We start from the raw sequence: 12,617 nt of genomic DNA, 5'->3' as shown, positions 1-12,617 counted from the left end.
ATTTTTTAACCAAGCACTGAAGAGCAGTTTCTTAGAGACAGCTGGAACCTACACAAGCAAAATAAAAATAAGTGATAGACCAGTGTGTTCAAATCAAATTATATTCAAGTTGCTCAGAAAATAACTTGTTTTGTCATTTCTAGAGCCAGCATGAAGAAGTGTGAGGTTATGAAGGCTTACTGCCTATGTAAGAAAATGGCTACTGGGAAAGGCATTTGAGAACGAAGTGTGCTATGAGGAACAAATAGTAGTAATTCTGTTTTTTGTTGTTGTCATTCTGCAGGGCTTGCTGGATACCTGTCTAACATTTTAATTTTAGCAAGGTTAAGTTGCAACTGTGTGATTGCTGGGCGTGAGAAATAAGTAATGGGAAGATAAAAATAAAAAACCCCAGCCCCACCCTTGTGTCTGCATATTTCAAAGCGACAAATACAATTCATCTGAAAACATGAAAATGACCAAATTATGAGCACATTATGCAGCATCCCCAAACGTAATTGCTCAGTGAGATCAGGATTTGGTTTTGTTTGATGATACAGTACTTGTCCAGCAAAGCAGCAATAGCTCAGTAGTTTATCTTTTCAAAGGGGAAAAAAATATCTAATCATGCATTGTCTTGTATTTTGCAGTAAGATTCTTGGATTTATGAAGAACAAAGATCTCCCAATCACTGAGGCAGTATTCAGTAGCCTTGTGAAAGGCCATGCAAGATCAGGGTAATGTTTAATACCTTCTTTCTTTTGTTTTGTTTTGGTTTTACTACAATATGAAGTGATACTGTACAGACAAATTACATGCTGCAGAATAGTGTGATGGTTTTGAATAATAAGGTATAGAAGACTGTCTTTTTATACATTTTGAAGCAAAACAGGGCTGTTTAACAAAGGAAGCAGATTTTTCTTGTGTCTGAAAATCTTGAATTTCAAGATAAATTACTGTACCTTTGTACTGTTTGAAAAAGAAATTTGCTGCACTTAGGTTTGAACTTTTTCATCTGTTAAAGTTGAAAAAGTATTTTAAGTAATACAATAATTAAAAGATTTGCACTTTCACCTTTCAGGATTTGCTTAGTTAAAATAAGTTTCTCTGTGCTTGTTGCAGTCTTTGTTTCCAATTCTAATTAATTTACTGAGGAAATGTGGAAGTCACAATAAACATTATTATGCTTAAATCTACTGAGGGTCTTTCTTTTGAATTCTTTTAGAGATATGAAGAGTGCAGAAAATATCCTTTCAGTGATGAGGATGGCCGGTGTTGAACCAGGTCCAGAAACCTATTTATCACTGCTGAATATGTATGCTGAAAAGGGTGATGCTGATAGCATCAAAAAGGTATTGCAAGTTTGAGTTTAAATACAACTTGTTTGATTTTTTTTGATGAGTTTAACTTTGGAGTGCTTTCTATCCATGCAGGAGGAATAATACTGAATTTTACAGCTTGTTTCCTCCTAGTCCACAGCAATTAAACAATTTTTTCTTATTGTATCTGAATAGCTGGTTAACTGAAAGCAGTCTCATACTTTATGAAAAATACTTGTCTTTTGATAGTTGCCTTTTACTCTGAGAAGATATGTTTGCCAGTGAGCGATTTAGTAATTCAGGGTTTTTTTAGAGACAAATAGTGCATGTGAGATATTTATACATTTATTTATAAAAATAAATAAAAAGTCAATCTTGATTATCCTGCTCCCATTGAGGCATTCTTTGGCTGCCATTGAAGCCACAGAATCTTTCCAGTAAAACTGATTTGTTTTTGGTTTGGTTTTTTTTTTTTTTTGATTCAAACCGACAACTTAGGTATTCATAAAGTGTGGATAAGATAATGCTGCCTTACAGCCCTTTGTGTAGCTGTTTTTTTTTCAAGTATTCTCTCTTACTTTTTTTAAATCAAAGAAGTACTCAGAAAGGAATGAGAAAAGAAAATTGTTTTGAGTTTAATAAGTAGTATCAGATGGAGAGGACCAAATCAAGAAAGAGAATGTGGGAAACATAATATTGTTCTGTGACTTACAAACTAAACAAATCTTCATCAACCAACCTTCTTCCAAACACTAACAAAAAGTTTAATTAATCTTGCTCCCCTTTTCAAAGTAATTTCTTTTGAAAGTCATCTCACAATGGGAATTCCTCTGGTGTTTTCATATATTATTAGATATTAGAGAGAAACTGTATATTATATCCCTTTTATCTGTCCCTTTTTGTTTTTACAGTCTAAAGGTGTTTGCGGCCCTCTCTGTAGATCTTGGGTATTCTCTCTACCATATTCCATGTATCTAAACCCGTGGTTTTAAAAAAGGAAAAAAACCCCAGCTTTTTGTGACTTTTTGAAATTTTAATTTATCCTCTTTTGAGTCACTTTGGAGTTTATTAAAGTCAAATTTATTCTCATTTACAGACTCTAGAAGAGGTTGAGAAGACTGAAGGGTACCTTATGGACAGGATTTTGATGCAGGTGATTTTTAGCCTTGCCAAGGCTGGATATCCTCAGTACATCGAAGATATTAAAGACCACATAAGATTTGAAAGGGAATTAATTCCAGGTATGTTCTTGGTTACTACAGCAGTGTTTTGCTACTCAGGGTGGAGAGGGAAAGCATTTTCTTTTGGGTGGTGGGTTTGTTTTGTTTTGTTTTTTCAACAATAACTAATGTTACCAAAAATAGGTAATTTTGGTTTTGTACTTTTCTCTTGAATACTTACGGAAAATAATATTTTTGCCATTAGTTTGTGGATTCATTTGTGCTGCTTTATGTCACATTTTATAAAATTTAAATACAAACCGTTTTTAATCATTTACATACAAAAAATAATTATCAATTTTTTTAACTTCTAAAATTCATTAAGATTTTATAGGAAAGCAGTAAGTATGGAGTCCTTTCTTCAAACAACACTTTTGTGTTGTGACAGCTCTTTGTGAATATCATAAAAAGGGAGACTAAACGCTGAATATAGTTTTCTTTATCTACAGTTAAAGTCACTTTAGGATCCCAGTATGCGTAATCTGATTGATAATTGCTAATTATACTTTATCCATTTTTTTTTCTTTGACATGTCTAGAAATGTGTTTCTCTTATTTAGTATCCTTCTGTCATGCTGCAGTGGGGATGCATCTGTGGTTTTTGGCATGGTTTTCTAATGGGAAAAGTGAATTTAATTGATAAATATAAATAATTTTGAAAAAGGTAGACTCAAATTTGATCGCTTAATCATGTTTAAAAGTATGCTAATGATACTTGTAAAACATTTACTTTCCTAGCTTTCACTAATTTTAGTAATTTAATGTGAAACTAGTTAGATGCACTTTTTAAATTTTGTTCTTGGTTTTTCATTTGCCAGATGCAATGAACCTGTGTTTGACTCTGATAACTCATGGCTTCGAAGATATAAGTTTCCATATTTTGAAGTCTCTTACTCATTTATCACGTGATAATATGGACCAGGGTAGTTTCTTCTTGCAACATTGTGTAAATAGAGATACGGTATGCAGAATAGTAATACTTTTTTCTTACTATAGTAATAAAAGTACATTTATTTAGTTTAATGTAACTGTGAAGATAGAAAATGGTAGATTTTTTGCACGGTTCTTAAGGAATAAAAGAAGGATTTTAATATTTCATATCAATTTGCATAGTAAATTGAAATTCAGAAAGGAATCATGTTTGGCATGTGTAAAATCCATTTCCTAACATTAGAAGAATCTGACATTCTTAACAATTTGAGAAATTGAAAAATATATTAAATTAATTTTTGAAATTCTTTGCAGCCCTTTAACAAGCTGAAGCAGTTTTGTAGTGAGTTAAAAGAAGCCAAAATGCACTCGGCACCATTACCGTTTATTTTGCGTTGTGCTTTGGAGGCCAACAAATCAGGTACTTTACTTATTTAGTTATTTTACATATGCCTATTTAAACTACTCAGTCACTGTTTAATTATCTTACGAATGTTTTCAGCCTTGGCCATTGATGTGATGAAGATGATGAAAGAGGAAGGCTTGCCACTCAGACCTCACTATTCCTGGCCGCTGCTAGTTGGGTTCCAGAAAGAGAAGAATCTTAAAGGTTAGTTATCTGATAAATGCTTCCCTAGCTTTATTGCAAACCTAGTGCACAAATCTTTTATTAAAACGTTGCTATGAGATTCAGCAGACTCTTGAAAGTAAACAAAGACCTTGCTGCATGTCTTACTTTGTTGCAAACCGATTTTCCTTCAGAAAGACTTTTAAAACATACTTTCTTACTTAATGATGGTACAGTTCTACAAATTTGAAGTCTACCTTTGCACAGAAAGATGTGAGAGAGTGTTTAATTATATTTTTAACTCTTCACATTCTTTCTGCATTCCACTGGTTTTGCTGCTCATTACCTTTTACAGAGTTTACTCTTGAAGAAACTGAAACCTGAGAGAAGAATTTAAAAGTAAGGTTATGTTATAATAGCTCTTTTGGACTGCAAACCCAATCCTTTTTTCAAGCCAACTTCTTATTATCTACCTGATAAGCCAAACGTGAGTTTTGTTACAATAATAAAAACTGCAGGAGAACTTACATTGCTGAATGCGTGAGCCTGACCTGACAGCATACTGATTGAAGGACAGAAATGCTCAATCTTTGGGATTCTTAAGTAGGTTTAAGCATTTAGCATACTTTCCCCTGTTACACATGGGGATGTCTACAGGATATGAATAAGAATTGAACAAATATTAAATTTTAGAGTACAGTATCTAATTCTTTGGTTTGCGTTATTGGTAATTCAGAAAGAATGGTATTGTAAAAAGATGCTTTTAACAGAAGTACTTCCCCCTTGGGGAAACAAAAAACTGTCTTTTTCATCTTATCTCACAGTATAATGTGCTTTAGAATGAGATGCAGAGTTGTTAGTGTGACACTGGGTGACAAACAAAATGCACAAACAAAAAAAAAGTGCTTTTAGCAGGCTCTTCATATCGCAATTTTATCTTAAATATACAGTCACATTCCAGTTTGGAAGAAATGCTGAAACAAGTATTCCCTAATTGTTTCTGGCTATAAAAATGTCTCAAGTCTTTTTCAAAAAGCCTTTGTGAAAACAATATTCAGTTTTTATTAACTCCTTAGGCTCTGTTCCTGCTAGACTACTTCCCAAGTTTATCTTCTCCCAGGTTTTCAAGTGCTTGAAAGTTCTATGATATTTTAAAAGTCTGGCAACGTTGTTTTAGTTGGGTCCTTTGTGACTTACCTGAAGTACAATGTTGCCAAAAATAAGTAAATTAAAATCAGTGTCCTACTTCTCTACGTGGATGCTGCCTACTGAAAAAACATGCTCTCTATTACTCCATGGAAAATTTCACCTCACTAACACAATTCTGAGAGACATTGGAAGTAGTTTTAGGTTTAGACTTAGCTCCCAAAACTGAAACAATATCTGACCGTCGAGAGAAACTTAAGTTTTCCTATCTCTTTTGGTCTTTGGCAAGATCAGAGGTTGCCTTAATTTGGACTCCTACCATAGAAATCAACTGTGCTTTGGCTAGTAGTTCCTGCTGGAAGTCATGTAAGCAAATTGAGAAGAAAACTGATGAAGGAAGCCTCAATTCTGACTTTCTTTGCTGTTTTCTAGAGAGCCTTTCTTTTTCTGTCTGCAAACGCATTGGATACATAAACTTCTGCATGGCCGTATGATCATACTGTGGATCTGCAGACACATTTTTGTAACCTGGTACTTAGTCTCCGGGTTTGAATTGTGAAGTGGGAATGTTACTGCTGTGTGCATACCTACAAAAGTCAGGGATTTTGCAATTCTTAAAACACATAAGATGATATCTAGGCCATTTCTTCTGCAGTGAAGATCAGTGGAATTATTCTTGCTGCAGTGAAACAAGTGGTTGGACTGGATGATATTAAAGGTCTTTTCCAACCTAAACGATTCTATGATTCTATGATTCTAAGTTGTCTTGTTCTTTCCCATGTATAAGCTCACATTAATTTTTTGAAATTTAATAATAAATGAGTAAGTGAGATCTGCTATCTAAAAATACAACCAATATGCTTGAAGAAAAGTAAATAGGGGGGGAAAAAAAGCACCCACCCACCCTGAAATTGTTTCACAGAAATAATAGAGCAAAAAATAATGCTGCAGTGAGAACCTAAAGGTGACAGCAGATAGTAAATGAACAGAATAGTGCTTTCTAGCAGCAAATAGAGTTGTGTGAACAAAAGTATAGATAGAAACTGTATCACATCTCATACCAAAAAAGAAGTAATAATTCTTTTCTCTACAAAGTAGGAATGCTTGGCCTAATGTGTGTAATTTTGCATCTTGGTATAGGTAAGGCTGGAAATGGAAAAGAACACAGAATGTAAGCAACAACCTATCTAGAACTGCAGGGTACAAATGTCTGAATCGGTATGTGTAATGTGGCCCAAACAATTATATAACTAGCAGGAACATTTAATTATATGTTTATCCAATGTTTATTATAACAAAAGCTGACACTGGATATCAAAGGAAATTCCCTAACTTCTGTATTATGGTATTGAGTTTGAAAGAAAAGTAGCAGCAAAGTGGTGGCTAAGAGGAATGAAACTAAGCAAGGCCGTTTTTAAATATACCGTAGAGAACTTAACCACGCTGAAATAGCAGACAGCTCTTTTCAGGCATTTTACACAGGCAAATAATTTCAGATGGGGCATTCTTGCTTTTATGTGCATCTGTTATACAAGCTGATAATTACTTATTCCCATAGTATTTATCTAGGTAAATGCTGTTAGGCTTGTAGGAATGGAAAGTGCTTGCAGGGTTGAAAAGACCGATATGCAGTGTGTCTGAAACTGTTATTGGCACTGAGATTCATCTTATATCAGATTATACAGTAAAACCAGGAGGGCCTAGTATAAATAAGCAGAAGTGTTTGACTTACACTGTTACTGAATATTTTATAGCTCCCCTTCGTCTTTGTATAATCATGTTATTTTTAAAGACAGTTTTTAAAAGTCAGTTCTGTATTTTACTTTTGTTTTCTACTAAACTGTTGTTATGTACACAAATCATGGTTAGTGAATGCTAATTCAATGTCTACTTTGGGAAATAAGGGAAATAGGAGTCTGAGTCCAGAGAGGAATAAGGGTGGTGATTTCACAAAGTAATTGCATGAAATACTGTTTTGCAGACAGACTTCTCTGGCAAAGAACTTTCTGAGTGCATCTGAAATTAACAGCACAGCAAAAATATGTTAAATGCTATGTTGTTTTCCTGAGTGTGACCTCACTTTTCGAACTGGAGGGGTTTTTTTTGTTTGTTTCCTTAGAAAACTGCTTAAAGCCCCATTTTGCTGCCCTTGCACATGTAGAACTGAATGTAACTGCCTTAGAAATCCCTCATGTTTGATGGGACTGCTTTAGGAAGAAGGCACAACTTACTATGAGAAACTTAGGAAACGAAAGATGGACTGAAATGCAAGTCTCGCTTTTCACTTCTTGAAAAGCAGCAAGTTGCTCTGTTCTACCACAGAAATATTATTACCTTCTTGTAGTTAATAATTTCTGTATTTGTTCTTGAATGTACTGATTCGAGGCTGGAATCTGTTCTGTTGGGGTGTTCAAGTGCTGTTTCCAATATGGACAAAAAGGAGAACAGAAGTTTGGCTGTGTTTTGTTCCCTATTTCTGTCTTGTTTCCGCTCACTCAGTTACTTGATTTTAGATACTCAGCTCCTGCATTCCTTACATATCTCAGCCCAAGATCTCAAAAACCTGTTCTTCATCAAGCAGGGAGATGACTGGAAGACTTTACTGTGAGTTTTAGTCATACCCAGTCTTCTGGATCAGTGGTCTCCAAAATGAGGTGTGCAAGGCAATCCATTGGGGTGTGAGTGGGCTGTTAATAAATAAAACAATTATTTAATCCTTTTTTACTTTCTATTTTTGTGTATGTTTTATAATGTGCATAGTATATCAGTACAGTAGTACACGTATATACTTTCTAAATAAATATGTGTGTACTGAGGGTACGTTCTCAAAGAAGTTTGGGAGGCCAGTGTTCTAGGTAAATGTGACTGCACTTTTGGTTTGGTTTTTTTTTTAAGTCTGTTCTTTGGTTTAGGGAGAGAGAAGAGGTCAGTGTATCTTCCAATACAAGGAACAAAGAATTTCCAAAAGTCCACACACAATGATCAAATCCTATTTCATGCATGTATTTGACAATTTTATAGTATTTTGATTGAAGTAGGAATGTTTCATTGCTTTGTATTGTGGAAGATATTTATGTGATAATAAAATAGTTCTGCTCTCAGCAAGGTAGGAAATGTATGCAAATTTGTAGGATTCTATGTTGGTTTTCATTAATCTTCTATTTCCACTCCAAAATTGTACATCAGTCATCTCAGAAATGAAGAGATGTGTGGCAGCATTGTTTTTAAGTTTGCAATTAATTTGGCTTTGTGCAGTATTGTTACTGGTATTCCTCCTTAATCTGCATCTCACCGTTGCGCCGGTGTTCTGATCTTCGTACATGCCCTTTCCTACTCAGGAACTGTGCGCTAGTAGACATTTGTGACAAATGTCTGCTAGGGAATGGGGATGCTTAACAAGCCTGTTTTCTACTCTGTGCTAGATACAAATTTGAACTCAAATCTCCTGAGCTTACCACACCTTATTCAATATGGTATCTAGTTCTTGGTCTTCACATGACTTTCTAGTGATTCAGATAGTTATTTTTGAAAAGGTTTCAGCATAAGAGGACTTAATGTATTTTCTGGGAAGTTGAAAACATGAAATAGAAACTAGCTGTCAAAATTTGAAAGGTATCAAGAAAGACTTACTGTAATTAATTCTTTATTCATATTTTTGCGGATTCTGGGCCAAAATCAGAGTTTTGTTTAAGGCAAAGTCGAACAGATGATGCGACTTTAATCTAGTGTGACTTCCCTGCATGTATTTTCAAGTGCTCAAAGGGAATTCACATTTGATTATTTGCACCATAGTGCACTGCATAAAATATTCATGGAAGTGTCACTTTTCCATAGGTGGCACTCCAGGGCAAAGACAGGGACTTTGGGAAACTTTACATTTTTAAAGTAATAAGTATGAAATGCAAGTTGAAAAAAACATATGCTGTTTGGTACTGGTGTCCTGTAGCAGCTGACAAATCATTTTTACACCAGAAAAAAATGATAATGCCTGTATTGATTTTGACAGGGGTTCAGAGTTTGCTAGCTAGGGTGGGTTGCTGTAAGAAGTTTCTGCAAATCGGAAGAGTGTGAGCAATTAAAAAGCATAACATACACTCTGAAGTTCTACACTTTAATTGCTGAACTATTAAAATTTTGTACCTGTTGTCTTCAAATGCGTGTCTACAGTAGTAATATACAGTCTGGTTGTGTGAATTGATCTGAACCTTGTAAAAGTTGTAGTGTAAGCTTCACTGGGGCACAGGAGACTCCAGCTTTTATCTGAATTTCCTGTTTGAAGCTGATGCGTTGATAGAGTAATCAACCTATTTGCTTACAAAAATGTTACTTGTTTCAAACAAATCTAGAGACAAACCTTGAAAGCTTGCCTTGCTAATCAGAGTTGGATTCTGGGAACAAAGCTAAGAATGTATTATATATTAAATGCATTTGTATCTTGAATTTGATTATATATTTTACACCAAATTTCAGATTTGTTTTTTATGCACAGTAATGGGGACATTTTGATATATAGCTCTAAAAGATGTTTTGCAAACATGAATAACTGTCATATATTCACTGTGTTAGAAAATAACTTTGTATACTAGCAATTTCTAAACTAGCCAAGATAGTGATCATGTTTTTGATAGTACAGCATAGAACAGGAAGTTTAAAATCTATTTTAAGTTTCACAATTAAGAAATTTATTAACACCTAAAATAAAAATGCAGGATTTTGCATGACAATTTCAAGGAGGGAAATTGAGGAGACAAGTCCTTTTTTTGAAAAGCAACTTATTTTTAAATGTTGAGTCTCAAGTTTTCATTTTTCTGAAATGCTTAGCCTTACCAATTTTGCCTTGATAGGTATCTTTGAGGTCCTCAAAGTGATGCATGAGTTGGGGGTGGAACTTGATACAGAAACATACACAGACTATGTTTTTAAAAACTTTGCTGATAGTGAAACTGCTCGTGCCCAGCTGGAGGTGAGTTTGCATTCAGAATTCATAAAAATGACTGTTGCATGGCTTGTTTTCCTATGTTTTTTGTGAAGGCTTTAGATCCCAGTAGTCCTCTAAACATGAACTTGGTATGATGAAGCCCGTTCAGAATATTTAGATTACTTTTGAAACAGTTGGTGCACCAATGGTTTGTTTACTATGTCTTTCTCCTGCTGCTTTTCGCCTTTCAGAGCTAACTGAAATATTTTGCTCCAGACTTACTAGCTTCCTGTTTCCTGAAGTGGAAAACTGAATAAATGGATGATGGCCTTTTTTTACTGGGGATTAGAAGTACTACAATTGTTTCTGGTGATTTTTTTTTTTTTTTTAACTTGCTAAAGAATTCAGAATTGCAGACTAACTTTAACTGTCCCACTCTTTCTGCCTTTGGTAACTTTGTTTCTTGCATTTGATTTCAATACAAAAGCTGGATAATTTTTGATCAATAGCAACTTATCTGGCTAGCCATGTAGATTTCTGTAGAGCACCTTCTATGTTCTCAACAGCTATCAATACAAGAATGCCGATGTCCTTTAGGAAGGAAGTGTTTAAAAATACAAAGTGCCAGAAGGTCTTCTCTGTGTGTACTTCCAATGACTGATTGCTTTATCTCTAGAAAAATGACTGCCTGTTTGAAACTGTTGGACTCTCTATAGCAGAAATAAGATACGAAGCAGCACATGGAAGACTGAACAATGTTCTTTCTCTATGTAAGTATTTTTCATGTTGCATGTTACTATGTACTTGGTGGTAGTGTTGATTGGTTGTAGGCCAAGAGATTGTGCCTTGCACAATTGACTGTTAAGTTGTTGGTGCAGGGATTGTTTTTGTTTGCAGTATCAGTTACAACAGGATGCTGGTCTAACAATATGGCTCTGAAGTACTAAAGAATTATTAATGAAAGAACCAACTTTAAAGAACTGATTGCCGCTGGTGTTAACCTGAGGGTACTCTGCTGATCTGTTGGTCGTGGAAGTTATGTGTACAGATTTGATGGGTTAATTAGGTGATGAAATTGTAACAGCATGAATTAATCACTTTTTAAGAGTTTTCTCCAAAGACTGTTCTGATGCTCGTGCTTGCAAAAGTTAATATATGTCATTGACTGAATGTATGGAGTGGGATGATTTGGTTAAGTAGGAATATATTTCTCTTCAAAATTTAAAACAAATACAGTTTTTATTTGCCTGATATACTGAGACAATAATAAAACACCTAAAATTGGACTAATTCTGATACAAAAAAATCTCTTTTTTTGGTTTTTTGTTTGTTTGTTTGTTTTTTTAAACAACAGTTTTATGTGTCCAGGGTTCAGGGAAAAGCTTTAGCAGTCTTTTGTTGCAATTGTCATTAACGGTTGTATTTAACAAATATAGAAATATGTTGTCTATACACCATGACAGTGGGAGGCTGTTGTGTTGAAAATGAGAAAATTTAAATGAGTAGTTACTAATCAGTGATTTAATCTTTGTCTTGGAGATTTATCAATTAATGATCTTTAAGATTCACCTTATATTCTGCCTTTTTTTTGGTGGTTGTTCTTATTACAAAAAAACACATTAACCATGAAAAATGAAGTACCTAAAATAACTTTGAATTTTTTTTGAAAGGATAACTATTTATTATGAGCAATGAAATTTCTTCTGGAAAGTGAAATATTTTTTTTTATTTTTGACTACACGAAAAAGTAGACCCACTCCTGCGCATTCATTTTGGTTAACTGAAATAATCAGGTTTTAATGTGTTATAAGACAAATACGTGTCTGCCTGGTATATGGTAGATGTAAATGATATAAAAAGTATGATATAGGCATATATAGTAGGGTGCATTCTGTCTTACTGTCATGAAGTTAGTCTCACATAGTGTATTATTTAGCTGTTGCCTGTGTGTTGAATTTAAATCTTGTAGTGGTATTTCTGTTTACAAAGACTAGGGTTAATAATTCATGGAGATATACAAAATTTCTTTTGAACTTGAGCTTTAAAGGAAGGTACTCCCATAAATAGTTTACCAAGCTGAAATGAATGCTAGTAAATCTAATTAGCACCTATGTAATGATAAGGCACAGATATTAAACAGATGATTTTTTTTTTTTTTTTTTTTTACTTGGCTCCTTTTGCAGTATTACAAAGAGGGAAAAATAGATGCAGTAAGGAAAATAGTTCAAGATGGTCTCATCAGTGTAGTCGGGGGGAGGCAAAGGTTGGTAATTAATGCTGGTTGCTATCTAGGTGTATTGATTCAGCTTCTCATACCTTATAATGTATAGATTTCTGCTACTGACAAGATGAAACCTACGAAGCATCAGCTGAGGAATCTGGGCACATAAGGCGGTGTACATGAGAGCCGCTTTTTCCCTTTATCATGCTGTTCCATTCCACTTCATTGTCAGCCTCTTGATTTTTCCCAGACTTGTTTGTTGCTAAGGAAACCAGGTTGCCGATTGTCAGCAGCAGCTGAGCATACTAAGATGCTTT

General features: G+C 34.4%; 1 protein-coding gene across 1 annotated transcript in view; it reads left to right on the top strand.

Annotated features, from left to right (window-relative positions):
* Positions 1–12,617, top strand: part of LRPPRC (leucine rich pentatricopeptide repeat containing) — a gene marked incomplete at its 5' end in the record, with an annotated part of 95,396 nt that overhangs the window by 16,387 nt on the left and 66,392 nt on the right. Inside the window, 8 exon segments of the mRNA XM_075707684.1 lie at positions 630–716; positions 1,205–1,331; positions 2,395–2,539; positions 3,336–3,478; positions 3,763–3,868; positions 3,950–4,057; positions 10,006–10,124; positions 10,756–10,849. Coding sequence (XP_075563799.1) covers positions 630–716; positions 1,205–1,331; positions 2,395–2,539; positions 3,336–3,478; positions 3,763–3,868; positions 3,950–4,057; positions 10,006–10,124; positions 10,756–10,849 — 929 coding nt within the window.

This window comes from Pelecanus crispus, chromosome 3, assembly GCF_030463565.1.
Source record: "Pelecanus crispus isolate bPelCri1 chromosome 3, bPelCri1.pri, whole genome shotgun sequence".
In the NCBI taxonomy this organism is placed as follows: domain Eukaryota; kingdom Metazoa; phylum Chordata; class Aves; order Pelecaniformes; family Pelecanidae; genus Pelecanus; species Pelecanus crispus.
This window is presented reverse-complemented; position numbering and strand designations above follow the sequence as displayed.